This window comes from Colletotrichum tamarilloi (assembly GCF_030869305.1).
Source record: "Colletotrichum tamarilloi strain Tom-12 chromosome Unknown Scaffold_3.1, whole genome shotgun sequence".
Classification (NCBI taxonomy): Eukaryota; Fungi; Ascomycota; class Sordariomycetes; order Glomerellales; family Glomerellaceae; genus Colletotrichum; species Colletotrichum tamarilloi.
Window position 1 is genome coordinate 53,292 of NW_026849386.1, and position 26,801 is coordinate 80,092.

The 26,801-nt window shown below is 52.6% G+C and overlaps 10 protein-coding genes across 10 annotated transcripts; 5 read left to right on the forward strand and 5 right to left on the reverse strand.

Moving 5' to 3' along the window:
- Positions 1 to 515: 515 nt before the first annotated feature.
- CTAM01_01199 (endo-beta-1) lies at positions 516 to 2,094 on the forward strand (the record flags this gene model as incomplete). The annotated part of the gene is made up of 2 exons (XM_060517241.1): positions 516 to 1,121; positions 1,189 to 2,094. 2 exons carry the CDS (start codon positions 516 to 518, stop codon positions 2,092 to 2,094), a joined length of 1,512 nt encoding a protein of 503 aa, XP_060387702.1.
- A 248-nt stretch (positions 2,095 to 2,342) lies between these two features.
- CTAM01_01200 (amidohydrolase) lies at positions 2,343 to 4,001 on the reverse strand (the record flags this gene model as incomplete). The annotated part of the gene is made up of 1 exon (XM_060517242.1): positions 2,343 to 4,001. One exon carries the CDS (start codon positions 3,999 to 4,001, stop codon positions 2,343 to 2,345), a length of 1,659 nt encoding a protein of 552 aa, XP_060387703.1.
- Positions 4,002 to 5,371: 1,370 nt separating this feature from the next.
- On the forward strand, positions 5,372 to 8,171 carry CTAM01_01201 (fungal specific transcription factor domain-containing protein; the record flags this gene model as incomplete). Its single annotated transcript, XM_060517243.1, has 8 exons — positions 5,372 to 5,397; positions 5,474 to 5,498; positions 5,726 to 6,032; positions 6,122 to 6,586; positions 6,648 to 6,795; positions 6,851 to 6,928; positions 7,007 to 7,324; positions 7,394 to 8,171. The coding sequence occupies 8 exons, from the start codon at positions 5,372 to 5,374 to the stop codon at positions 8,169 to 8,171; spliced, it is 2,145 nt and encodes a 714-aa protein (XP_060387704.1).
- A 127-nt stretch (positions 8,172 to 8,298) lies between these two features.
- CTAM01_01202 (hydantoinase/oxoprolinase) lies at positions 8,299 to 11,457 on the reverse strand (the record flags this gene model as incomplete). Its single annotated transcript, XM_060517244.1, has 3 exons — positions 8,299 to 8,583; positions 8,659 to 11,327; positions 11,412 to 11,457. The coding sequence occupies 3 exons, from the start codon at positions 11,455 to 11,457 to the stop codon at positions 8,299 to 8,301; spliced, it is 3,000 nt and encodes a 999-aa protein (XP_060387705.1).
- Positions 11,458 to 12,650: 1,193 nt separating this feature from the next.
- Positions 12,651 to 12,977, reverse strand: CTAM01_01203 (uncharacterized protein; the record flags this gene model as incomplete). Its single annotated transcript, XM_060517245.1, has 3 exons — positions 12,651 to 12,743; positions 12,805 to 12,864; positions 12,924 to 12,977. 3 exons carry the CDS (start codon positions 12,975 to 12,977, stop codon positions 12,651 to 12,653), a joined length of 207 nt encoding a protein of 68 aa, XP_060387706.1.
- A 1,151-nt stretch (positions 12,978 to 14,128) lies between these two features.
- CTAM01_01204 (acetylcholinesterase) lies at positions 14,129 to 15,793 on the forward strand (the record flags this gene model as incomplete). Its single annotated transcript, XM_060517246.1, has 4 exons — positions 14,129 to 14,607; positions 14,676 to 15,180; positions 15,238 to 15,354; positions 15,407 to 15,793. 4 exons carry the CDS (start codon positions 14,129 to 14,131, stop codon positions 15,791 to 15,793), a joined length of 1,488 nt encoding a protein of 495 aa, XP_060387707.1.
- A 176-nt stretch (positions 15,794 to 15,969) lies between these two features.
- CTAM01_01205 (retinol dehydrogenase 8) lies at positions 15,970 to 16,918 on the reverse strand (the record flags this gene model as incomplete). The annotated part of the gene is made up of 3 exons (XM_060517247.1): positions 15,970 to 16,364; positions 16,423 to 16,698; positions 16,762 to 16,918. The coding sequence occupies 3 exons, from the start codon at positions 16,916 to 16,918 to the stop codon at positions 15,970 to 15,972; spliced, it is 828 nt and encodes a 275-aa protein (XP_060387708.1).
- A 3,046-nt stretch (positions 16,919 to 19,964) lies between these two features.
- CTAM01_01206 (uncharacterized protein) lies at positions 19,965 to 20,225 on the forward strand (the record flags this gene model as incomplete). Its single annotated transcript, XM_060517248.1, has 1 exon — positions 19,965 to 20,225. One exon carries the CDS (start codon positions 19,965 to 19,967, stop codon positions 20,223 to 20,225), a length of 261 nt encoding a protein of 86 aa, XP_060387709.1.
- A 2,092-nt stretch (positions 20,226 to 22,317) lies between these two features.
- CTAM01_01207 (uncharacterized protein) lies at positions 22,318 to 22,536 on the reverse strand (the record flags this gene model as incomplete). The annotated part of the gene is made up of 1 exon (XM_060517249.1): positions 22,318 to 22,536. The coding sequence occupies one exon, from the start codon at positions 22,534 to 22,536 to the stop codon at positions 22,318 to 22,320; it is 219 nt and encodes a 72-aa protein (XP_060387710.1).
- A 726-nt stretch (positions 22,537 to 23,262) lies between these two features.
- Positions 23,263 to 24,829, forward strand: CTAM01_01208 (CFEM domain-containing protein; the record flags this gene model as incomplete). Its single annotated transcript, XM_060517250.1, has 4 exons — positions 23,263 to 23,364; positions 23,425 to 23,560; positions 23,642 to 24,317; positions 24,379 to 24,829. 4 exons carry the CDS (start codon positions 23,263 to 23,265, stop codon positions 24,827 to 24,829), a joined length of 1,365 nt encoding a protein of 454 aa, XP_060387711.1.
- Positions 24,830 to 26,801: the final 1,972 nt, after the last annotated feature.

Sequence of the window (26,801 nt, forward strand, 5' to 3'; positions counted from 1 at the left end):
TGTACACATCAACTTTCCGTCGCAAATGTGGACCTGTGTTTTCAAACTTGTTCGCAAGCCAATCGTATGTTTCGTTTCCTGCATGCCTTGGCCTATTAAACATAAGAACATCCGTCCAAGCACGGCCCGTCGGCACGCTGATACGTCCTCGGTGCCATGGAACCATCAAACTTCAGACGACTTCTCGGCTGCATGTGCAAGCAAAGGTGGCCAAGCACAAGTTCTCCGCCGATGTGGTATGAGTTCCTGGGCGTTCCTGGATAGGAGGGGAAGAGGGCCCGAGCCAAGGATCTTCCTACCTTATTTTTCTCTTTGTGCCGTCATGTTCTTTCAGCAGTCGTGCTCGTGCCCCGGATTACTTCATTCTTGTCTCAGAAGTTCCTTTGTCACTTTCAAGACTCCCTATACCAAAAGCGGCTTTCGAGAAGAAGACAAATTCAACGCTCTATTCAAAGAAACACCAAATAACCTCATGAAGAATACAACTGAATAACAACACAAATAACTTACACTCAATGCGTCGACTCTTAAGTCTATCGGCGCTGCTAGCAGCCCTAGCAATCCCGCTCTCTACCTTCGCCGAGCTCACTCGCCGCGAGCTCCAACCTCTCCCGCTCTCCGTCCGTGACCGTGACATCGTCGATGCCCGCAACGCAACGGTCGCCCTCGTTGGCGTGAACTGGGCAGGACACGAGCGGACCATGCTGCCCGAAGGACTGCAATACCAGTCCATCGCCCACATCGTCAAGCGCATCGCCGAAACCGGCTTCAATTCTGTTCGGCTAACGTTCGCCACCGAAATGGTGGATGACATTGTCGACCGGGGCGGCGATGTAGATCTCAAGACGACGCTCCAGAATGCGCTGGGCCCGGAGAATGGTACGGCTATCTTGAAGCAGATTCTCAAGAACAACCCATCTTTTAGCGAGAGTTCGAAGAGGCTTGATGTGTGGGATGCTGTTGCGGCGGAGCTGGGCAGACAGAAGATCTACGTGCATCTTGATAATCATGTTTCTAAGGCCGGCTGGTGTTGTACACCGTATGATGGGAACGGGTGGTTCGGTGACACGAACTTCAATACATCTAACTGGGTTCGCGGATTATCCTATATGGCAGAGCATGTAAGTTGCAACTTACTTCCCTAAAGCACCTGATTCCTTGATCGTCCATTGGCTAACCTTTACGCAGGGGAAAGCTTCAAATTGGACAACCTTCATCAGCGTGGGTCTCCGCAACGAACTCCGCGACCCCTTTTCCGCATCCCCCCCTCATAGTCTGGAGAACACGACCTGGACGACGTGGAAGACCCGCATGGTGCAAGGCGCGAACGCAATTCACGCCGCCAACCCAGACGTTCTCATCTTCTTTGGCGGGCGCATCTTTGACTTTGACATTTCGGCACCCGTGCAAGGGGAGTTTGCTAGCGAGCCCGGGTTCAACTTCTCCATTGCTGAGTTCTCGTTCAAGAACAAGTTCGTATTTGAGCAGCATCAGTATGACCAAGGGCTTGTTGATGACTCATGCACGAGTTATCGGGATATCCTAACGGCGTTTGGGTCGGATGTTATGACTATTGGGAATAACGGGACGACGAACGGTACCATGACGAACGGGACTATGACGAACGGGACGAGTAATCGAGCGCCGTTGGTTATGACGGAGTGGGGACATGATCAGACCGACGAAAGCGGCGCGTTCAAGGATAAGTTTCGGAGATGCCTGGTTGACTTTATGGTTGACCGGCAAATTAGCTGGATGGTATGGGTCATGGGTGGAAGTTACTACACGCGTGAAGGTGTGCAAGACAAGGATGAGCCTTGGGGTGAGTCTACTTTCTTCGTCGAGGAGATGTCGATGATTGCTAACGTCTCTGTGGTAGCCATTCTTGACCACAACTGGGATGCTTACCGCGGGAAAGCTTCTATCCGACAACTCCAGCATGACATGGAGAGGACGTACGAGGCCTTCCATCAGTCTATGCCTGATGCTGGAAGAAGTCCAGGGAATCAGCCAAAGAGTGTCGCAACGTCCTTTTCGCATAGCGTGTCTTTGGCTAATTTGATAGGCATCGTCGTAGCAGGTATCTTGGCTTAGAAGAGATAGAGTGTCGGGGGGTAGAGGAGACGCTCTGTTCATTGTGCATATTCAGATCTGCAAGTCCTGTTGGATTCTACTGTTGTATCTCGCCATCACCCAGGAAACAGTCCACTCAGGAGCGTTGGGTACAAGACTTGCTCTCCAAGTCATTGGTATTCACCATATCTGCTGTATGGCCAGGCTCGTTGTGAAACTCAAACTATGAACAATGTCTAAACAACACGGAATCTATGCCTACGTATAACCTACTTCCTACCAGAAAACACCTGCTTCCCCTCAAACCAAGTCTCCAACGTCTTCGCCTGCAACGCCTTGCTCGGATCCCAATCAAGATCGAAAATGGTCAAATCAGCCTTCTTCCCAACCTCGAGTGAACCAACCCGATCCTCCAGGAAACAGCTCCTCGCCGCCCCCTCCGTCGCGCCCGCCAACACGTCACACAACGACAGCGCAAACTGCGGATTCACAACCGTCTCCAGCTCCGGCTCCCGCGCAGACCGCCGCGTTGTGGCAATGTACAAGTTATCAATCACATGATGCGGCGCCGTCGGCGCATCCGACCCAATCGCCACGTGCGCGCCCCCGTCAGCGAAATCGCTGTACGCAAACGCCCGCCCGCACCGGTGTTCCCCGATCAGCGTCGGCCAGGCGCGGAGGATCGCTGGGTCCGAGTGGACGGGCTGCACGGAGGCCGTGATGCCGAGTTTTCCTAGGCGCTTCGCGTCCTCGGCGGTCGTGACTTCGAGGTGCTCGATGCGCGGGCGGTGTTTCGGTCCGACGTGCGCCTCCAGCACGTCGATCGCGTCCGCGACGGTGCGGTCGCCGATGGCGTGGAGCGCGACTTGCAACCCATGTTTGGTGGCTGCTTGTACCACGGGTGCCATGTACCGCCGCGACCAGACGGGGTCGCAGTTGTCGCCGTTGTGGCTGTAGGGCTCTTTCAAACTCGCCGTGCAGCCGTCAATGATGCCGTCGCAGACGAGCTTGATGCCGACAAGGCGGCAGTCCGGGTCCGTCTCGAGGTTGAACTCACGGGCCAGCTCCGCGGCGCGCTCGACCTGCTTAATGTTCTCGGCGTCGTCGTCCTTGGGGAGGATCATCCAGTAGGCCGCGAAGCGGATGGGGAACGGGCGGCCCGCTGCCTTTTCCTGCTTGCGGTACTCCTGCAGCGCCGTCCAGCCGTCCTCTTCCATGGCCATGTCGATGAGACCGGTGAAGCCTGCGGCCGTGTAGTCGTTGATGGCCGTCTCGATGGCGGCGATGCGATCCTGGAGAGTCGAGGTGCGGGCCATGTAGAGGGGGATGAACTTCATGCTCGCCGCCTCGGATAGCAGACCGCTAGGTTTACCCGTCTTCGGATCGCGAACAATCTCGCCCCCGGGCGGGTCGGGCTCGTTCTCGAGATCCAGGTCCTTGAGAGCGGCGGTGTTACACCACGTCGAGTGCAAGTCCTTTGCGGTGATGAGAATGGGTCGGGGGTCGAGGTCGTCGAGGAGGGAGGCGAGGGGCCCCTCGGGCGTCATGAAGTGCATCCATCCGCTACAGAAGATGCGTTCGGCTTCCGGGTGGGCGGCGGCGTGGTCTCTGATTGTGGTTCGGATGTCCTCGAGAGTCTTGCAGTGGGCGAGGCTCAGCTTGAGAAGCGCCTGACCGAGTTGCGTCAAGTGGATGTGTCCGTCAACGAGGCCGGGGAGGAGAGTGTGGCCGCCTACATCGCGGATCTCTGCGCCAGCATCGATTGCGGACTTCACCTCAGATGCGGAGGCGTCACCGACAAAAGTGATGATGCCATCTTTAATTACCAGCGCTTCTGCAAAGTTGGCTTCAGAACGCTGACCTGCAGGTGCTTTGTTTGACCTAAAGATCTTTCCGTTCTGGAAGACGACGTGTGTTGAAGCCGTCATGCTGAGTGGTTGTGAGAGTTGAGTTATTGGCCCTTGCAGTAAGGTAGGTAACACAACGCTAGAGAGACGGGAGGTTCTGTAGTCTGTACGGCGCTGTGTAACTTCGAGCAACTTTAGTATACCTAACCCCTCAGCCTAAGAGTTGTTCCAGCGAATAGCGCATGCAATACGTGGCCAAGATCGCGAGGAGGGGTGAACTAGTTGCATCATCCTCGTGATAGCACTGATAGCTTAGATACGGGCTTGATGGCGGGGTGGCATGCGGGGTTGAACCGTCCTGATTTCCGACGTTGCTCGGCCGGGCCCTCGGCGTTGCAACTGTTCAGGTGGGGAGTTGATTTGTGCTGTCAAGAAACGACGCAGTTCCTCCGTGATCGGCCTATGGAGATACATACGTTGGGGCGAAGAGTTGTTGAAAAGACTTGAGGAATCTAGGACAGGCTTGACAGGCTACCCGAGGTTCCAGCGTATAGTAGGCGCATCAAGATGCCAAGTTGGCCGTGTTGCGGGCACAACTCGACACCATACCTCGCGTCACGAATGCCCCGGCTGGAAACCCTTTCAGGACTCTTACCCCTGTCTTAGACGTTACAGAAACACACTGCTTTCTGGAATCTGAAGATTCAACAGGAATATCATGCTGTTTGGCATGCCAGTGACGATCACTGTTCCACTTCGCTCCGAAATATGAGAAGCGCGTCGCTTGTTACCGCTCGCAATCAGCCACTCGCCAAAACATTCCCTACTCGTCAGGGCCTGGCGGCCAAGACAATACGCCGTCATAGACAACTGCAGGCAGCCACTTATAAGCCGTTGAAATAGACTCTCCTGGCTTACTTCAGTCGACTAAGTTTGGGCCTCAACCTTTCCATCTCAAATCGCTGCGATGATTTGGAGCCAGCAAAACTTCGGCTCCAATCGCGAACGGATCTCGTTGCCCCGGTGATGCTCATCTCCACGGAAGATCACCCCAGTAGTGTGATGGCCCCGCTAGGATCTTGAAGGATTTGATTGATTCTATCTATAGAAAGAGGTAGGCGATGAACCTCATCCGACTAATCAGAGACTACCTATTTCACCTCGTAAATGATGGACTCCAAATGTCTGCCTAAGTATCAGATACTAGCACCCATTGAAGCCTTGACAAGGCCTTGCCAGACATGCTGCACCCTGTCTTTCTTCAGTAGAAAGCGCTGAAGAAAGCCAGGGGTTTACAACGGTCTGAACTGTGTCATGTGACTAAGCCGTAAGTTGTCCCGCAAATGGACATGGTCGATCCCATTCAAAGCGCGCTATTGACGCTGTTTTTTTCGATCGCGTTGAAGAGCAGAGAGAGGGTCGGTGCAACTTCTCCGCCCAGGAATGCGAAGATGGAGAAGAACCAGAAACGAATATCGTAAGTCATCCGAGAGATTGGGAAGAAAAAAGAAAGTTATGATGTAAGACCACCATCAGCTAAACGAGTATGCAAGGTGCAAGCGGTGCCAACAGAGAAAGGTACTTTTGCTCTCCGTGTTTGTTCCCCCTTTTCCCTGACCCAAGTCCGCCCTTCCCCGGCCTACTTTCCCCCGACTCTCGGCTTTTCCCCGGGTACTTGGGATCCGTACACGGCACCGCTCCGGATCCGTGTCCGGTCGAGGAAACCCGTCCGACCAAGTCTCCTCACCCGCTATCCGACCTGTCCCCCGCGCTGACACCTGACTGATCCATAAAAATGCAAATAGATCCGCTGCTCCCGCACCTTTCCATGCACAAACTGTTCCACAGCATCCGCCAAATGCGAGTTCCGCGAGAGCGACTTCAAGCGGCCGCCCGTGTCCCGTGAGTATGTCGCGGCTCTCGAGTCACGCATCGCCTCGCTCGAGAGCTTGCTGGGCAACCTCAAGGCCGCCGACGGCGATGAGCGCAACCAAATCCTCGACGACCTCGAAGTCCAAGACTATGTGCCCTCCTTTTCCGGCCTGCCCTTGGCGGATGAAATTGCGCTGAGCGAGGCCATGACCAAGGCTTCGTTTCAGGAAATGACTGACGGTATTTCCTTGTCCCTTTCCTTTTCGTTCTCCTTAGTGCCGGGGTCTCCATCGCCTCTTGGCAACTATCAGTATTCTAATCTCCTCCAGGATCCATGATCTACCACGGGCCAACAAGCATCTTCCAAAACGAAGTCAGCACCTCCATGTACCCAACCAGCTCCTCCACCGCCTCGAAGCCCTCGGCCTTCCACGAGGACAAGGCCAACCTGACCAATCAGACCATGCGCCTCTGCATCGGCCTCTTTTTCTTCTGGCAGTACCCGCTCTTCATGTTCATCGACCGGGAAGCTTTCATCCAAGAATTCGAAGAGAACCCCGTCGACGGCAATTTTTGTTCGCCGCCCTTGATCTACGCATGTGCCGCTCTGGGTGCGCTCATGTCCAAGGATCCGGAAGTCCGGCCCAGGGCACAGGAGTTCGCGAACACGGCGCAGACCATCTTGACCACGGATGAACTGGGTATTTCGAGGCCGACCTCGGTGCAAGCGTGGTTGTGTCTTGCATACTATGAAACTGGTTTGAGTAACATGTCCAAGTCGTGGCTGTACACAGGTAAGAGTCCTTCATGAAGTACCAAATTGCTAGAACTGTGATCTGATGTAGATATCACCAGGCATGGCCTTCAGAATGGGTCAGGACCTTGGCTTGCAAAGAGACCCTACACACTGGGGCCCAGAAGAGAAGCCGAATGAGGCGAATCCATTCCCATTCAACAACGAGTTCCGACGCCGAATCTACTGGGGATCTTTCCTGACGGACAAGTGAGACATCTATATGATTCTCAAGATGCTCAGTCTAACGTCTCTCCTCTCGCAGGATGTTCAGCCTCTTCCTAGGTCGTCCAACATTTATGTACGAGAACGATGCCGACGTGAACATCAACGAACCTCTACCGTATGTTCCATTCCTAAACCCCATTTCAAAATCTACAAGTAATACACCTTGGTCACATGCACTGACACAAGCCAACAGACACGACCCTCCAATCTGGGAGAACTGGCTCTTCTCACACGACCTCGGCTTCCTCAAGACCATGCGCCCAGCCGGCCCAAAGCTAACGCTCCTCTTCAACCAGCAGATTGAATTGGCCCGCATAGTTCACGACATGCTATCCCAAACTTTCGCGCCCAAGAAGATGAAGGACCCAGCCGCGAGGAGGTGGAACGAGGTCTCCCTCAACAAACTCAACGCTCGTCTCGTCGCGTGGCACGAGGCGCTGCCTACCAACATGCGATGGAAGAAGTGGTTCACCAACAAAGACATCCTGCAGCCCAACGTGTCAATTCTACAGTAAGCCCTACGTCTTCTCTTGCGAGTGTGAAGGATGTCCCACTGAGCTCTGCTGATTATGTGCACCAGCATGTTCTACCACAGCACTCGCATCTGCCTCAACCTCCCCTTCCTAGCCTCCGTCCGGCACATTCCCTCCACCGCAGACCTAGCCGACAACGACGATGACGACCCCGAGACATCCTCAAACAACCCGATCATCAAGTCGCTCAGGATATGTCAGTCCTCCGCGCAAGGGATAGCTGACGTCCTACAGCGCTTTAAGAGTCAGCACACGCTCGGCAACGCGCCTCTGATCTTCGTTGGAGCCACCATCGTCGCGACGAACGCAGTGCTGGTGACGACGAGGCACCAGATGGGAGGCGGAGGCGTTCCGCAGCTGATGAAAGACACATTGTTGCCTGTGTTCGACGGCGCGCTGGAAGACATGTCTGCTTCGTATAAACTTGCGGAGGAGGCTAGGGCCAAGGTCCGGGCTGCGTTGAATACGAAGGAGCAGCATAGGTATGATGCGGGAGGAGGACAGCAGTCTGAGGTCGTGCCAGTTGGGTTGGATGGTGAGGCTGCTCGTAGCGATGAGCCGGTGGCAGTTGTGGTTGATCCGGCGCTCTCGGGCTCGGTCCCTCCTCCAGTGACGACGGCGATCGGTTCGGGCTCGACGACGGAGACAGCAGAGATTCCCAGCTTCATGAGTCCTGAGCAACAAGGGTGGCAGCCTCTGAGCGTGCTAGATGGAGAAACGGCTTTCTGGGGGAACCTTGGCAACGACATATTTGCAGGCTCAGAGTTGGAGTATCTCGACGGTGTGACGGAATTCGATTGGACTGACCGGCCGCCAATACCTTGAGCGCTCCGGTCACACATCTCGAGGGACAGTCTCTATCACTTGAACCAAACAGCATCGTCATTTCACTTTAACGATTTCTTTTTACTTCCATCTTCTACGGCGACTCTAGCCCTCCCTGATGCCTGTATTACCACTTGTACTGGCAATTCGTGCAATTCTCCCCGCCGCACCCGTGACGGAACTCCTCAATTACGCTGACGGGCTTCACGTACTGCAGCGTCGGGACGTAGTCGTGTTCCAGCCCAAAGACTTTAGGCCCCGCGATCTCGAGCGCTCGTTCAGTGGCCCAGAGCGGGTGTCCGGCCATGATCATGACGGCGACCTTGAGACCGTACCGGTACTCCTGGACGCCGATGGCTTCTCCGGTCGACGTGTCCAGGAGGAAGATGAGGTCTGGTACGGTAGCGAGAACCTAGAAATGCCAGTGTCAGTATGGGAATTCTCAAGACTTGATGAGTAAAGAGAAGCAGGAGGGAGATTGACTTACCGTTTCGATGCCACTCTCGCCCTTACCCAAAACCCCCAAGTTCTCATTCATGAACGGCACAACAACCTCCTTCAACCCCTCCCCAATACGATCCGTCTCGGTTTCCATCTCGCTCTCACTAAGCCTCTCAACAGTGACCTTGCCCAGACTATGCGCCGTCGCAGTCAACGTGCTTTCCACGCTCCGGATCTTACCCTGGAACAACACCCGCGCGCTTCCCGGCCCTCCCGCGGCCTCGATGATGTCCTTCGTGACAGTCGACACCGTACCAGCCTGCTGCGCCAACGCCACCACACGACCCAGACGCCAAGCGAGCGAGTACGTGTTGGGAATACCCACCTCGCGCATCAGCTTACCCGGGATCGGACGTCCCGCGGCGCCCGCGGCGGAGCCCATGGCCACGCAGGCGTCGCGGATGGCGATGCCGGCCGAGGTCTCGTCCGTCTGGGTGGCTGGGATGACGACATTGTGGCCGGTGCCGCTGCAAAGGGTTACGGGAAGGAGCTCGTTGACGGATTTGGCGTGGATGTACTGCGAGACCATTTCGAACTGGGGGTATGCGCGTCCCATCATGTCACCGTCGACGGTCGGGATGTCGTAGTAGCGCGAGCTTCCCCAGATGAGTGTGGCGACTCCGTTGGCGCCGCCAATTTCCGTGGCGATGAGCCTCTCGAACTTGGTCTTCATCTCTTTCTCCATCTCTTGCATTGCGTGCCATACTCCGTCACCACCCGGCCGCTCGATACTTACAGCAGGCGTGCCAACGCTAGCGACCGGCGGCATCATCTCGTCGTCCTTGAGGTCCTCGATCCGAATAATCTTCATCGATTCGCCCTCGGCCAACAACTGCTTCAGCTGCAAGTATGGGGCGTAGGGAGAACCACCACCGCCACAGCCTAGGATGTAACACCCGATGGACAAGAACCTGAGATCAGTCTCGGAGAGCGTCCACAAGCCGTTAGATTCGACCTTGGGCTTGTACCTCTTAAGGTCAACGACCTCGTCTTCCGGGTGATCCTCCGCGTCCTCGGCTTCGTGCTTTTTGGTCTCCTCAAACATCTCCTCGTCGACCAGCTGGTCAGGCGCGGCCGTCTTCACCATCTCCGAGTACACGCGCTTATGGTCTGCCGGCAGCGCAACTTCTATCTTGATGGACGTCTGGTTCTCGACGTAGGGAACACCCGCAATCTCCTCGTGAAGGACAGTCACGGAGCTCTCATCACCGCCCTTGGCGACTGCGTTCTGGATAGCCCGGGCTTTGACTTCTGTGATGCCCCCTTGGATGTCTGAGCCGTGGATAATCGTCTCAGCGGAGCCGTAAATCTTGGCAATAGATGCGCCGATCGCATTCGCGACACCGGCGTGTTCAGGGACTACGACCTTGCTGACGCCTGTGAGCTCCGAAGGGCAGAGAATCGAGCCACCGCCGACGAGGATGACTGTGCATGGTTCGGGAGACAACTTCGCGCGATCAATGACGGCCTCGAGCATCTTGCGGATACGCGCCTTGCCCTTTTCGACAACGTCGCTCGCCAGAGACACAGCCGTGGTGCCAATCTTAGCACCTGACGCGACTGCGACATCCGTAGCGGTTGTGATATCGCCTCCGAAGGCCAGGGCCTTGGTAATAAGGTCGTGGCCTACGCTATCAGGCCCAACAGCTACGGAGCCGTCGTCCGCGCTATGGAGAATAGAGCCTCCTCCAAGACCGATGCTCTCGACGGAAGGCATCTCCAGATTCACCTTGACGCCGGCCAGTGCCGTATAGCTCTTGGACAATCTAGGGTATCCGTTGCTCAGCAGGTATCCGACGTCGGACGTGGTGCCGCCAATGTCCACGACGATGCTACCTGACTTGTCTATCGAGTCTCTGGCGAGGAACGCAGCGCCTCGAATGGAATTTGTTGCACCCGAGGAGAAGATCCTGATGGGGGCCTGCATGGCTTCTGAGAAGGGCAGAAGGTGGCCGGCATTAGAGGTCAAGTACAGCGGGCACTGGAGACCGATGCGTCGCATAGCGCCGATGAAGGCTCTGATGGTGCGCTGCGCAAAGTTTAGAATCGAGGCGTTGAGAATCGTCGCATTCTCGCGGGCAAGGAGTCCCGGTCCGGCGATGTTGTGCGAGAGGACGATGTTGACATTTTCGCCCAGCTCGCTGAGCAGGATCTTGCGGACCTCATCCTCCTGGTGGTAGTCCTTGTCGGTACTGCATCCGATGCCGATGACTGCAACGTTCTTGAGCCCCTTGGACTTGATCTGCCTCGCCTGCTCACGAATAGACTCCTCGTTGATGGGCCCGATGAGAGTGCCGTCAATGTTGCAGCCGCCGGGGATGATGGCCGAGTGGCCGTTGATGATGCGCTTCAATGCCGAGGGCCAGTCCGCAAAAGGTGGGGTGCCTGTTGAAAAGTTGTGAGATGCCAAGCGGAGGACAGCAATCTTTTCCACACGGGATGTGTCTCTTTCAATGATGGCATTGAGGAAGTGCGTCGTGCCGATGGCGAGCGCAGTGATGTTGGCGGGGTCTGCGGTTGACTTGTCCAGCAGAGCTTTCAAGGTGGCCTGGACGGAGTGAGTTACGTTCGACGTTGTTGGGGCTTTGTGAGATGCGACAACAGCATCCGTGCTGGACTTTGAGACATCCAAGAGCACGCTGTCAGTGTTGGTACCTGTGAAGATGATTAGTCGCAAAAAGTGAATAATTGTGTATTGCTCTGTAGGTTTAAGCCGGGATTCTTCGAAAAGTCTCTTACCTCCAACGTCGACTCCCACCACCAACGTGCCGTCTGATGCACTCATCTTGCTTGACCAGCGTTGTTGACTGCGGGGTTTGAGGGGAATAGTGGAAGCAGCTCGCGCAACCAGCAGCACCGACCTCACTCTACTTCCGAAGAGCGCGAAACTTGATCTCAGCAAAGCGATCTTGGGCCAGCAGGGCTGTTCGTCAGTCCTTGGTTGTACGTCAGGTAGGTAAGATAGTGATCGTGGGGTGATGAACTCGGAGTCCTTTTCGCTGTGGAATGATGTAAAGAATCAGCCGCGCGTGTGCCGTGTAGTGGGGGATCAAGTATGAACCGAGTCAACATCCGTTCTTCGGCGGCTTTCTTCAACTCATTTGTCGCACAGTCGCACCAATGCTGGAGCGACCCTCTCTCGCTTATGCAAGTGTAACCACTTTTGCAGGTGCATTCATATGGGGAAGGTCAGTCGGGATGTGGACGATCGGAGCCTCGGATTTATCAGATTGATCTTATCTGCGCAGGCGTGACGGGGTACGTATTCGTAGGGCTATCTTGGCTATCAACCACCAGTCCAATCACACAAACTCATGGCTACCCACATCGTGACGTACCATCAAGATGCCCTCCCTCATGAGGGTTCGTGTTGGTTACATAATCTCAATTGCAAGGCTCTTCACAGGCGAATAATGAGTGTTAGACTGTCAGAATCACAATCTCTGCAACTATCTCATCGGAAGTCTTTCTCAGACTCTTATTGCGGATCTCCATCAAGAGCCACTATGAGTTTAAAATCGGCGATCTCAAGTGTTACTCCAATTATCATTCTATCCGTTCGTCTCAATATCTTAAAAAAGGCTTCAAGTTTTCCAATTTTCAAAGTAAAACACCATGAATCGCGATTGGCTTGACCAGGGATTCCCAAGCAGATATATCCTTATAGACTGCGCGATTATTATCATCCCCAACCAGACAGAAAATTGCGAACTTGGATCATCATGATATGCTAGTCTCATCATCAGAAGCATACTAACGAACATAAAGGGCGTGTTAACGGTATTTTAATGCACTCCAGACTTAGTATTGGTCCACACTTGGATACCTATCTTGCCCAAAAGTAAAAGGAAGCAGAAATTCTAGATTCAAGGCTTTTCTGCTGTCACCAGTCCCTGATTTCGACGAACATCTCAGCACCACGGCTCCTAAATCCGGTAACGCCAATCCTTGATGACCTCTCCATTACCAACTCGAACCTTAGCAGGAGCGTCCATATCCATCAAGAGTACAGCAGTCTGCATGGCAAGGTCCTCCGTGCATGACGTTCAGGCAGTAAAAAGCATCGCCGTTCTACACAACTAGCATTAGTAACGAGACACAACGAAGCACGCAAGGGAAGTATAGCGCTGACATGCTTATCGCGAGCCACGTTGTCCTTGAAACAACAGTCATCTTTGCTGCAGAAGGCACTCTGAATCAAAAGTCAGCGTTTCGGAAATACGTCTATTGGGCCACTGCGGTCCATCTTACCGCAGAGCCAAGCAGCGTGGCTGTGAGAAAGAGAACAACGGCCTTGATCTGCATTTTCGAGGGAAGACGGTGTGGGTGATTTGCTAAATTGGTAGACGTCTGCAGTTGCTTGTTGAATTGGTCTCTGGGACGTTTTCGGTACGGGCCTTCTGCTTTTATACTAGAAAACGGCATTCACAGCTCCAACTCGAGATAGCCGGCCTCCCAATAGCCGCCCCTTGCAAAGGCACCGGCTTTAGAAAGCGCTGGTCATGAATATCCATCCCTAGTGTCCTCTGCTTCTTACGTTAGTCAATACTAATAGTGCGAAAGTAAACTTTTTACTCTCGTCTAAAACTCTCCTTTTGTTGAACGGGCCCTAAGATGGTCCAATTCACACCGCTTAGTTCAGTCGTGGCAGCCCTGCTGATGATGCCTTGTGTAACATATGGGTAGTCTCGAGTCTTGACTCAACGATGAGCAAGTCTCACTTATGCAAGCAATTCGTGTGTGCGTTGTTACACCTCACATGGCAGTTGTTCAACATCACTGGATCCTCTTCAACTCCACTATTCCGTCAGACAAATGATTTGGGGTTTGCGCCTCGTTGTACTCAGTTGTATGCGAATGAACACCGCATTCTTATGTTTGCTAGAAAGCAAGAGACATCAGTTATTCGTGAAATGGCAACCATCCAGGGAATCAAGACGCTGCTTACTATGCTACCAATTTACAGCTATGCGTAGACATTTGCATTACCTAGGTATGGACGAACCTCAGGCGACATCCTCCAGCAAATGGGTCCGCTGCCACAGTGCTGATAGAGCCTAAAGTGAACCAGGATTCAGGGGCCATTCTGGAGTAGTGACAGGGCCGTCGACACGCTATGACACCCAAGGATGAAGGACAGCACTTTGATGGATATAACAGATACAAAGAGAATCTCAAGAAAAAGGATTTAAACCGAAGGAGAAGAGTCCTGACGCCACGGTATGTGTAAACCATTCAGGACCATAGAGACGACTGCCTATTCAGGATTTAATACTCCGTACTCATGCAATTGATCCTGCATCCTTATGTGGAGTTCCTTAAACATGCCCTATATCAGAGGACAGAACCCGCTGACAGCTTGTACCTTGTCCTGTGCATACTGGAGAGGCCTTTCTCGTCAACCTCAACGTCAGACACCGAGGAGGAGCAACCTGCAACACGTGAATCAATCAATCATGTCTATCATTAGTGAAAGCAATTTGGGAGTCGACTATGTCACAGTAAACTCGACCTTCGGCTCCGTCAAAGGATTCATCAACAGAGACTACCCAAACGTCGCCCAATTCCTAGGCATTCCCTTCGCCGAACCGCCGATAGGGCCGCGCCGATGGTTACCTCCAACGCCGAAGGCTCCGGTCGACAGCATCGATGGCACAAAGTTTGGATTATCTTGCCCTCAACAGCTTGGAGGCAGGCCGTCGGTCTATAATACGGATGTGACTGAACACCAGATCCGAGACGACACTTCCGAGGATTGTCTTTCTCTCTGCATTTGGGCACCCAAAGATGCGGCCAAGGAGGGGTTCACGAAGAAGTTCCCTGTGATAGTGTTCATCACCGGCGGCGCATTTCTCGTCGGCGGCTCTACGATTCCTTATCAGAATCCAACGCCCTGGATCGAGAGCAGCAAGCGCCACATTGTTGTCAGCATCAAGTTAGTATACCGAACCTCTCGGACCATCCCAATCCCAACTCGGGATCTATGCGCTTACACGAATCCAGTTATCGACTGAACGTCTTCGGCTTCCCCAACGCCGCGGGACTCAGCCCTGATGAACGAAATCTAGGATTTTTAGACCAGCGGCTCGGGCTGGAATGGGTACATCAACACATCGCCTCCTTCGGCGGTGATCCATCGCGAATGACGCATTTCGGACAATCAGCAGGCGCCCGCAGCATCGACTGCCACGCGTTCCTGCATCCGGACAAACCCCTGGTGCGAAATCTCATTCTCCATTCTGGGTGTGCACTCCCTCTGCTTCCAGTGAGCGACCCGGGATGTACGCACTTCAGTGCTCTCGCCAAGGCACTCGGTTTCCCGGGCGGCGATGCTGCGGCGGAGTTGGAGTTTATGAGACAGCAGCCTTCGCAAGAGCTCCTCGAGGCTATCCAACATCACTGGGCTACTGAAGAGAAGCCTTTTCTGAGCTTCCGGCCCGTGGTAGACGGCTTTACACTATTTGATGATTATGAAGACAGGGCCAAGGCAGGAAACTTTAGTAAATTGGTAGGCGGAGTTCGTTCTCTGATTGCGAGTTAATCATCACTAACCAGCTTCGACAAGCCTGCCATTTATGGAACCATGAACGACGAGGGAAATTCAGTAGCTGTATATCATCCCGACAGGGCTGATTCGTTTTGGGCGGAAAAGATCACAAAAGACTACTTCTTGGGACCTATGGTTGCCATGGCGCGGTATGAGATGCTCTCCTCATACATCCTAACAATATCAGACTCTCAGTGCAGCTGCTAACGATGTGCCGGGTAACAGAGCACGCTCAGCTCATGCGCCCACATTCCGCTTCTTGCTCAAAGACTATGCACCTGCTGGTACCAGCTCATTTCATAACATCAGTCCCCGACCATGGCTGCGAGCCTATCACAGCTCGGACATGCCTTTGATCTTCGGAACGCACGATTGGGCTCGTGGCCCCTCTACGCCGTTGGAAGCGAAGGTCTCACGTGTATGGCAAGATTTGTATGTAGCTTTCGCAGAAGATGGGCCGGATGGGTTGCGGAAGATGGGGTGGAATGATATGAGGGAAGATGTGGGAATCGTGCTAGGTGGTGGTGAGAAGGGTTGGGAGACCGTCAGCCTGGAAGAGGTTGACAACAGGTGAGTATTGAAGAGATGGCTTCCTGAAAGTACCTAGCGACAGCATGGAGAAGCTTTGAGACAAAGATGATAGCCCGTCAGAAGCGTATCCTGTCTTGAGATCATTGTTCGGGGTTTGTATATCAATTTTATGGCATTTGAACGGCCTTCCATGGTGAGACTTGACTCTACATGAGGCGTTTACTTTTCCAAGTACACGTTGTTGCATACATCTCTGAATACGCCCATGGTTCTCTGCCACCCTCCAACGACATCATCGACTCTCTTCGCCATATCCCTTCCCAAAGGCAACATCCTCTCACCCTCCTTGCCCTCACCTACTCCTGTGCCGGTAATGACTTCATATATCACCTTGGCTGCCTTCACATGATCCCCATCGGCAGGAAAGCCTTCTGTTGCCGATGCAGCCATGACCTTGAAGACTGCATCTAGAGCACTGCCGTCGTAGTCCGAAGGCGTAGGCTTGCTCGCTAACCTAACCGTCGGCCCCATATTCGTGTCGAACGAACCGAGCGCAACCGTCAAGACGCGGACACCGAACGGAGCCATTTCTTTTGCAAGGACTTTGCTAACACCTATTGGAAATACCATCAGCCGTTAACTCGCGAGAGGGTCAAAGGCCATTGCACTCACCATCCATCGCGGCTTTCGCAGCCGCATAAACGCCCATCGACTCTCTCCCCTCCAACCCAGCCCCAGAGCTGATATTGACGATGACACCGCTGCCTCTCTCTCGCATAAGGGGGGCGACCGCCCTCATCAACCGGTAGGGCCCGAAGAATACGGTATCCATCTGCGCCCTCGTCTCTTCTTCCGTGAAACCTTCTGCCGGGCCATGGATGGACCATCCAGCATTATTGACTAGCACATCGATCAAAGTACCAGCTTTCTCGAGGTCCGTGATGAGGTCTCCCGAGTTCAGGTCGTCAACGTCGAGCGGAAGTCAGCGGCCCCCTCCATCCTGGACTTCACGCACTAGGTCCGGCGTCTTTTGAGGGTTGCGCGAGGTGGCAATCACCGTGTGCCCTTGTTTCTGCGCCAGTCTTGTGAGAGCTAGTCCAAACCCGGATGAGCAGCCGGTGATGAGCCATGTTAGAGGTCTGTCTGGGACAACAAACGGATGAGACATGGTGATGGAATTGCAACTTCTGTATAGCTTTGGTTCAACTCTTCCAATAGCCATCTCGTTTGCTTCTTAATGCGAACGAGTTTTTATCCTTTTTTTTTTAGAGCTTGTACGCCCGGACTTTGAGGTTGAAGCCGAAAAGACTTAGATGTGAGCGGCCCTGCATCGGCCAGTGTCTCACGGAGAATCGGCCCTCGCGGACTTAAGCCAGATCCGGACTACATCCGGGTCATATATCACAGCGTACCGGCGACTGCATTTGATTTCCAACATGTGATCTTTACTATTAGCACTAAATACTTGCAGAGGCTAATCACCGGTTTGATAAGTCCGAGTCGGTGAGATTTGACTTGACATTTCTCAGAGCCAAGCTTGCTGCAGGTTGGCGCGTGAGATGGTGCAAAGCGCAGCATGACAGATCAATCCGTAGACTCAACCCAAGCATCGGAAATAGCACGTATAGAGTGATCGCTATGTTGGGAGATCGCTATGACAGGACTCTGAATTTACCTTGGTGCTTTAAGAACCTATAACGTGTGGGATTTTATCATAGCCCCTCTCAAATGGCATGGTCATCTCAAGCTCGACTTCATTGGGTCACTGGCTGACTTCTCTTTGTTGTCAACGTATCAAACATTGCCAAGCAAAAGTTGCTACAGTTTTGATCGAATCACAAGATCAACATGACGCGAGAAACTTCACGAGCTTGCGGAGGGGCTTTGGCACTTGGGGCCAGTTCTTGAGGTATCGTCATCTCCATACCTGAGCTAATAGAAGTACCATCGAAACTCACATGGAATAAACATTGTTCTCAAGTAAAATTTAACCCAGCTTTGCGCCTGAATCATGTTGGGTTGGCTGCTCTTCCTAGCCCCTCGCCGAACAAGCCTCATTTCTCGCCGGATAACCAAGTGCAGTTTCATGAAGACTGAGGACATGGCAACAGCTGAAAGCACTTCAGTGCAAAATGATTCAGTAGCATGAGCTCAAAACAGTATTCCTAGTCGCACTGTGTTCATCAATGAATAAAAAGATTGATTTGAAATCTGGGTACAAACAACTAATCACTTGTGTGACCGTGTGACGTGTCTGCCAGATTGGAATGGCCAAGATGGACTATTTATAAACGTTAGCTGGAACGAGAATTCTGAGATCACCGATCGCTGCTCCTTCCTTCGCTGCCTCGCATTAAGTAGTTTGTGGGATCAAGGTCACACGAAAACGACAACACAAACTTGTCGGCAGTTGGCAGCTTGGCATTTGTGGTGATGATGATCTATAAGCGGCGTAGTTGGAGGAGCTCCGCAAACACCAGAAGTGAACCTCGTCCCCAATACCAGATTAACCTGACATCCGGCAAGAACTCCGTGAGATCGTAAGATTGACGCTGCAGGCCACTCTGAGCAGTGGGCCAATCCATCGCGAATGTTTCTTCAGCGGTCACGACACATGCACGGGGATGAAGGACGCCGGAGCCACCTCCGAGATCAACTCCGGTGGGTTGGATTCTTGGAAAGACTCGGACTCGGACATTGGAAGCAGACTCCTGGGTTCGCTGGGTATGTGGTTGCGGGCAGCGGCACAGCAATATTGCAATCATTGCAAGGGGTGGAAGTCAATTTTTGGCCGCAAACGCGGATACCTTTCCTGAAAAGGAAAGTTTGCGTACCGAGCGACTGGTTTGATTGTTGATCGTGACCCTTGCCAAGCTTTTGAACTCTATTGTTCGTTTTTTCTAGCGCGATGTCACCTAAGTCTCGAGTGCTGTATTGGCAAGACAACAATGATCAATCCGATGCCCTCGGATATTGTGGCGTCTGTCGGTACCAACGGCTGCCAGTTGAGGCTTGCAAACTATTGTTCAGAAATGTTTCCTCAAACAAAATGTGGCTAGTGAATATGCAGTCAGTCATGTGTTGCTGGAAGTCGGAAGACATGGGCGAAGTTGCCGGCGTGTCAAATGCAATAGACCATGTTGTCGCAGAGAATACCGACATGCCAGTATAGCTGTCAAAACCTAATGCCTCCCCCCACCAGTGTCGCAGCAAGATAGAAGAGGAAGCCATCTCCGTTCGTCTGAACTCTGTGCAAATCCCGGTTCGGGAGCGAACTCTGCCGTTCTAAATAGGAAGGACGAGAGAAATAAGAGAGAGGAAAGAACTCCAGGGATTGCGAGCCATGAACTTGTGAGAGTTTGTTCGGACCAACAACGCAGGAAAGCTTTCCTACTACATGATCAAGGTATGCATGTTTGCGAAAATCAGATTGCATGCTGCAGCCAAGATTGTTTGCTAAAACCACATGGCCATTCTACGCCGCTCTCTGGCAGACCAGACATGCAGCAGGGCTAGTAGTGTACTTCAGTCAACACCGAGCACCGAACCGGGTTTTCGGGCCCTTGGATCTGCGCGTTGCTCCGACGCCTGTCTCTGCTCCCTCCACTGACAGGATTCAACAGGCAAGACTGAATGTTAGACAAACAGGAGCAAAAATGGAATCAGGAGAAAGAAAAAACAGGGCCATTCGTTAATGTCTGACACGCCATCAGCCTACCACTCGAGTCTGACAAAACCACAGTAAGCAACGCAGGCACACAGGCAGGGGCAAAAGAACCGTGGAGCGGGATCCACGTGTAAGCCTGAACTGGGCAGAAAATTGGGGACAGTGGCCAAGGTCAGCCCGTGCTCGCATGAACCAGTCGCCTCTCGCACAACATCGATCTTCCCGCGAAACTCGAGGGGGCTGTGGACTTGGGCATTGGCGAATCACGTTGGCTGACTCTGCTTTTCGAAGTCAGACTAGAGCCCTAAGAGCCGGCAGGTTGCCTGCAGGACAGATGCGAAAAGCGCAGGACACTTAGTTGTTGGCTCTTATTTGGAGGAGAGGGTTCCGGCCCGTGTCCGAGGCCATACAAATGCCTGAATTGAGACATTTGATCTTAGCACAATCTCGTCATCCACAGTGACAATTTTCCGATGCGTTCTAAAATCTAAACAAGATGAAATGATTCCCGCATTCCAACCCAATCGCCGGAAACTAATGGCTCATCATGGGCACCAATCTCGCGGCCCCCAATATCACCACACGGAAACCAGGTTACCCGCCGCGTGGCTTTGCCCTAGGGTCGGGGGGGCTCTTTCAAGGCATAGGCAAGCGGCAAGCAAGCCGCAAAACACCTCATCCCCCCGTACTCTGCCATTACTCACAGACGGCCGGCCACCGGAAACCCGGTCCCGGCATGAATGCGACAGGGAACATGGCATCAGAGGTGCCCCATCGTAGTGTCCGCCGTCTCATACGAGGGGGGTAGGCCGCAGCTGAAAGCCTGACACAAGAAAGAAAGAAAAAAAAAAAACCACAGGAACTGAAGAACATCCGCAAGGTGAAGGCTACGTAGTAGACCAGAGTCAAAAACTCCACAACGCCCGGCGGCGCTCCGGGGAGAGACGGTTAACGGGCTGCTGAATTGCCGTCAATGGTTCGGCGGCGCATGCGACGGTGCCGCGGTGGTGTCCGATGGCTTCCGCTAGAACAAGACTAGAAGATGGGAACACGAGTAGCTAGTGTTGCGCCTCTTTCGTCTCTTCATCTCGCAACCGCCACTTGACCCGAGGTTAGCTCTCTCTCCTAGTCCGCTCTTATTCTTTATTTTTCTGCCCTCGGCGGTTCAACGCCTTTCGTCAGTGCCCAACGCGCGTTGCGGTTACGATCAGTACGCAGAATATCTGCAGAATGCTGAAGTCCGTCACACAACTTGCGGGTAGATGACGAAGACAACAACGCACGGTGGAAAAGCAAAACTTGGCCGCTCTTCTTACTTTCAGGCTTTTTGCCTCCACTCGTTCTCCACAGAGTTCAAACCCTTTCAAACAAAGCCCCGATCCTTCATGGTGCATCCGGCGAGATACGATGAACCCCGGACGACAGGTCAGAAACATTTAATCTATCATTGAGGAACCCTTACGAACCCCCCAAAGCTGGGGCAGAAAGGAGACAAAAGTATTGGGTTCTCAGGCCACATTTGCTCTGCTGGGTAGCATCGGAAACCCTTCCAATAGACCCCCTTGGTCTTCCAGAGAAAGGTCGAGATCCGCCTATGGATGAATTGACCTTCCCCTGTAGTCCTGGGCCAGTCCGCGAATAATCCGACAAAATCCGGTCATTAAGCCGAGTACAGGGCAGAGAGCCGAAGGATTCGGCCGGTTGCCAATATATGAGCAATGGAGATTGCCCACGATCCGCTGCTGCAGCCTGCATGAGAAGCGACATCAAGCGAGTTGTAAACACCCGAGCTGAGCCAACCCACGCGGACAAACCATACACATACGGATGCAGACTCAAGTGAACAGGTGGTAGAGTCCATATTTTGCCTCTTCTCGAGTCATAATATCGGCAATCAGACCAAATACTCGCATCGCACATCGACCACATCTCAGTTTTCTCTTCCCCGTCCCAACTTTGATCGAACATTGGCCACCAATGGCGTGTCGTGCCGGCTCAGACCCTCTAACCGTCCCCATTTTCAACTAATTACTCCACACACACAGCGTGCCGGATGTGCCACCAGGATAGGGATAGCACCGGCCAACTGCGACGCCATCTCTGCCCGGCCTAACGTCCCAAGGGGTAAAAAAGGGACACACGCCCCCCTTCGTCTGTGTGTGTGTGTGATGAGCCTGTTACGTGCCTTGCGTGTCCGTCTCGGGGGCACGGGGGGCGGTCTTCCAGAAAGAAAAGAGGTTCCTTCGATGCGGTTACTGAACCTGCCACACCGAAACTCTGGCTCTTCTTCGGGCATTTCCTCCTGGTTATTTCGGCATCTTGATGTGCTTCTGTGTGTGTGTCAAAGCTGGTTGCACCAGCACACCACAACATACAAGTTGCTATTACCGTTCCTCGGGAACAATCAGCTTCGCCTCAGCTTTGCATTGCCGCGCCAGCCTCGGCCAGCCCCCGATTGTCGCACAAGCTTTTGCTGTGCCGTCGGCGATTGCCCACCGAGAAGAAAAAAAAGTTCGAATTCTTTCCATTGTTTGTTCATTTGGATCGAGCTACGCTACCGTGGTTCCGCAGTGGCATCGCGAGGAGGTATCCAGGCATGGCATCTCAATCCCGGTGGGATGCTGGCCCCTGCCACCGCATCTGTGATCTGGGCTCTCCTCTGCACAAAGCACGAGAGCAGGCCCCTCTTCCAGGGCAAGAGGTTCGAGGAGATTTTTCTCTCGCTGGGCCCCCCGGGTGTTGATCCTTGCGCTCACGATGCTCCCCGACCCTTGCTCGCCTTGGTTCGGCGACTGTGTCTGGGCCCCCCTTCCTGGGGTTTCTTTTCCCTCCCTGAAGATATGCATGTACGGATATGGGTGGATTTGTGTGGCACAGATGACGGGCCTCCATCCGCATACTCATCCAAGTCTCTCCATGGGTTGTGCCCCTCGATCACTATTCACTGCAAGTCTGCAAGTCCGGTCCCCTACCCGACATGTGCGGCGCTCCAGACCAGTCGTGGCCTCGGTCCGCTGCCATGCCACGTTGACGGGGAGCCTCCTGCATGTCAGTGTATCACATTTCTCGCTTTCTCTCTCTGCGCAGGCCAGCCCTCGCCTGCCATATACAGCTGCCATCCTGGATGAACCCTGGGCATTATCCCATAGCCGGAGCTGGGCACCAGGGTCCTACGCAGTATGTTTGTCCAGTCCGGTATTCAGCCCATGGCCGAGTTCCCTCCAAACGTCGCCCTCGGTTAGATGTACCAGAGCCCACGCCATCGTCCGGTCTCCGCCGCCGCCACCACTGAGACTTGCATAGTGCGTAGAAACGATGGGGAAAGGGGCGCGCCGTTTGCTAAAACAGTTCAACAGCCGTGATGCCACCTTGAAGTGTAACGGCGACCACCGTGTGTCGAAACTAGACCGCACGCTACCGGCACACTGGTCTTGTGTGGCGTTGACCCCAAGTGGAACCGCCGCACCGCAGAAGAAGCTCCCTTTGCTGCATCGAGCATCATCTCCGCGTTGGCATGTCGCTACGTAGGAACCACGCAACCCATCCCGAGGAGCTCCCCCAAAGTGGCCTCTTCTGTCTTCTGCTTGTTGACTAAGACGGAGGGTGTAGAAGGCGTTTCACGACAACCTTAATCCCTCCCGTCCGCCCATCTTCCCACCCCTTTCACCTCGTGTTGGGAAAACCTTTGACGCCTCCGTCACGACCTACGACTATTCGAATATGATGCTCACGTCATGTTCGAGGTGATACATATCTAGCTTGTACGACGACCCTGTTTTCTTCTCCCGGCCCTTTTCGAAAGAGGGAGGGGTTCTTCCTCATCTCTCACTTGGACATACCCAAATATGAGGTTCATCTCTCTGTTCCTGTCCATGGCTGCGGTGCTCCATTGCGCCGCGGCCCAAGGCGATCCTGCTTCAGCTGTAGCATCGCTACCAAGATGCGCAGTAGGTTACAAATTGAAGACCATGAACTTGCTCGTGCTCTAGATACTAACTACACGACAGCAAGCATGTCTTGTAACAGCGGTCCTCAACTCGCCATGCGCGCCGACCAACCAGACATGTATCTGCACCAATGCTCCTTTGCAGGTCGAAGTTGAAGCTTGTATTCTACAGAACTGTACTCTTAGGAATGCTCTTAGTGAGTGGCCATGTCTTCCTTCGGATGCCAATGGGCGAATCCTCCCAAAGACCTGTCATCTAACCCGTCACTCTCCCGCAGCAACCAAGAACATCACCCAGACGACATGTGGCGCGACACCGAGAAACCGCACGCCGATGTACAACACCATCTCTATCACCATGGGCTGCCTGTCTGGCGTATTCGTCATTATCCGCCTGGTACACAAAGTTTTTGCGACAATGGGCGACCTCGGCATGGACGACTGGTTCATTCTCATCACACTCGGCTCCGGCATCCCAGGAACTGTCATCAACACCCACGGGTTCGCCGCGAACGGCCTCGGCAAGGACATTTGGACAGTCTCATTCACTCAGATCAACGACTTTGGGTACTGGTTTTTCATCATGGAGCCAATGTATTTCGGCCAGGTGACGCTGCTCAAGATGTCACTTCTCTTCTTCTACATGCGCATCTTTTCGCAGAGCAGTATCAAGAAGCTCATCTGGGGCACCATCGGTTTCAACGCAGTATTTGGCCTCACCTTCATCTTTGTCGCCATTTTTCAATGCCAACCGATCAGCTTTTACTGGACAAAGTGGGACGGAAACCGCAACGGACAATGCTTGGACATCAACGCCATCGCCTGGGCCAATGCTGGCATCAGTATCGTGTTGGACATCTGGATGCTCGCTCTGCCTCTATCTCAGATCAAGGGTCTGAACTTGCATTGGAAGAAGAAGATTGGCGTGGCCATGATGTTCTTCGTCGGCACCTTGTAAGTCTCCAAAATGCGTCGATTTCCCTCTCAGAACGTTCTCTAACATGGGGGTTCCCAGTGTCACTGTCGTTAGCATCTTGCGCCTGCAGTCTTTGGTCGCATTCGCGAAGTCCCAGAACCCAACCTGGGATCAATTCGAAGTCGCAACCTGGTCCACCGTCGAGATCAACGTGGGCATCATCTGCGCCTGCATGCCCTCAATACGCGTCATCCTCGTCGGCTTCTTCCCCAAATTGCTGGGCACGACACGGCGCGGCACATCCGCAGCAGCCAAGTACTACATTCAATCGAGTGGCAACGGTCGCAGTAGGAACAGGACACTGGGCAACGATGCCAAGGTCAGGACCGTCGATCGCGACTCGGGGCTCTCAAGCAGCCCGAATGGCATCATGTACACCAAGGAGTACACTGTCGACTATCACGACGAGACGAGCTTGGTTCACATGCGCGAGCTGGAAGCGGGCAGCTCAAAGACAGGGAGAACGGGACGAAGTGGTTCCCCGTTCTGATTTCCTTGGTTATTTCTCCTTTGTCACTAGCGGAATTTTTGCTCGGAAGTCTGCGCTTGCAACGAGTTGTATGACACAATGTTTTTTGGATACCACAAATAGCGTGAGGGACTGCCAGACGGTATGCCCAATGGTAATTGACTTAATCGACTCACCGAAAGATCTCCCTGCGGATGTGATGGCCCGAATTAGTGCGAACATGTTCCGAAAAGCAAGATCTTCGTTCAGCGGCGGTTGATCCATCAATGAAAACCCGCTCGGACCCCTTCTTCTGATCGTGTGATTGAGATGGCCCCCCGCGTAAGCAGCGTCGCTAAACAAGCAGAGCTTCGGACTTGAGACTGAGAACGGGAATAGTGGCTTCTTGGCCGGCTATCGCAACCGAGTTCTCGACCGCCTCTTCCAAGTTCCTCTAACTCATCGTTGGCCGTTGAATCCATTTCTGAGTACCTTGTTATCGAAGAAAGTTAATTCTTTCTAAATCATAAGTATAAGAATATAGTTTTAATAAAATAGTATAGTACTTACCTAATACTTAAATTAAGATGCTTTTTTAAGCTTATTATAAAAGAAAGATAATTATATTACTAACTACTTACTATCGAGGTTTATAAGTAGCACTATAGTTTTAATCGCTATAGCTTTAATTATAATAACTTTACCCATAATAAACAAAAAGTCTAATTATAAGTCCCTTAAAAACCTCTTATTAAGAGTTATAAGAGCTTCTAAGTTAAGTTAAAATACTTATTAAGATATTAATAACTAAACTAACCCTACGATAACGACCTTAATAAAAAATTTAAAAAAAAATATTAAAATCTTTATTATTATTAAGTATAATTTATAAAGTATAGTAACGTAGCTATAGAGTATTATTAATATATCCTACGTTAAGAAGGGTATTATTAATACTAATAAAATAAATAGGGCCGTGTTAATATAATACCTCGGCTTTTTTTTATAGCTTAAGGATAATCGCTTTAAATAGTATTAGAAGTTTATTAAAAAGCTCTTTTAAATATTTTAGTATATTTACTACTATTTTTATAATAATAAGACTCTTAGTACTTATATATAAAAGTAAGTTACTTATTTTTAAATAGTAATACTAATTTATTAATAAGCTATTAAAACTGCGATTTTAGTAATCCCTTAACGAGGGAGAGGGTAGAATAGAGGAAAGGATAGGAGAGAAAAGGGTTGAGGTTAAATAGTGCGGAATTCGAGGGTAGGGTAGCGTCTATATGTACTGCGGCAATCCTCTAGTAATGCAAAACGATGGAGTTAAACAGTGGTTGGATCCATTTCGGACACCCTTCCAAGGTCGTTACCATTGTACAAGGGGGCTGGTGGTTGTCTAAGGCCCCCAATGCCACCCATTTCCACTCGGAGAGATACCTCGACATTTGGCTCCGCACCCACTCAGCCGGATTGAGTCTTACCCAGGGCCATGAGCGGGCCGTGGGCGGATGCACTGTCAACGTGGTCTTGGCCTAGGAGAGATAAGCCCGCTGCCTGCTATCCGCTCTCGCCTTAGCCTCTTGCCTATTGTGGCACTCGTTTCCCTTCCTGAGCTTACGCGATATCTTGTAGCGATTGTACATGCAGCCGGTTTGGCTACGGTTTCGGGAAACGTTTATTCTCTCGTCCAAGTCTAGTGGGGGAGGTAGCCGATGGCTCGACAAGATAGAGGCGGCATCCCCCGCCATAGCCACCGGGCATTACATTGAAGGCGGGAGTCCGCGTGGCGTATGGCATGCACAGCGTATGTTACTGGCCAATTGCAGGTTGAGCGACGAGATGTCCCCTTGCCAATGGCAGTTTTGCCCGGATCTGCATTGACGTGTCTCAGTGGGTTGCAGCCAGCAGTTGCCGACGTAACATGTGGTCAACCCTATGGAACCCCCTTGAGAAGCTATTGAAAATAGGTGGATGGGGGTCTGGTGCGGTCTGACCGTTGCGGATCGAC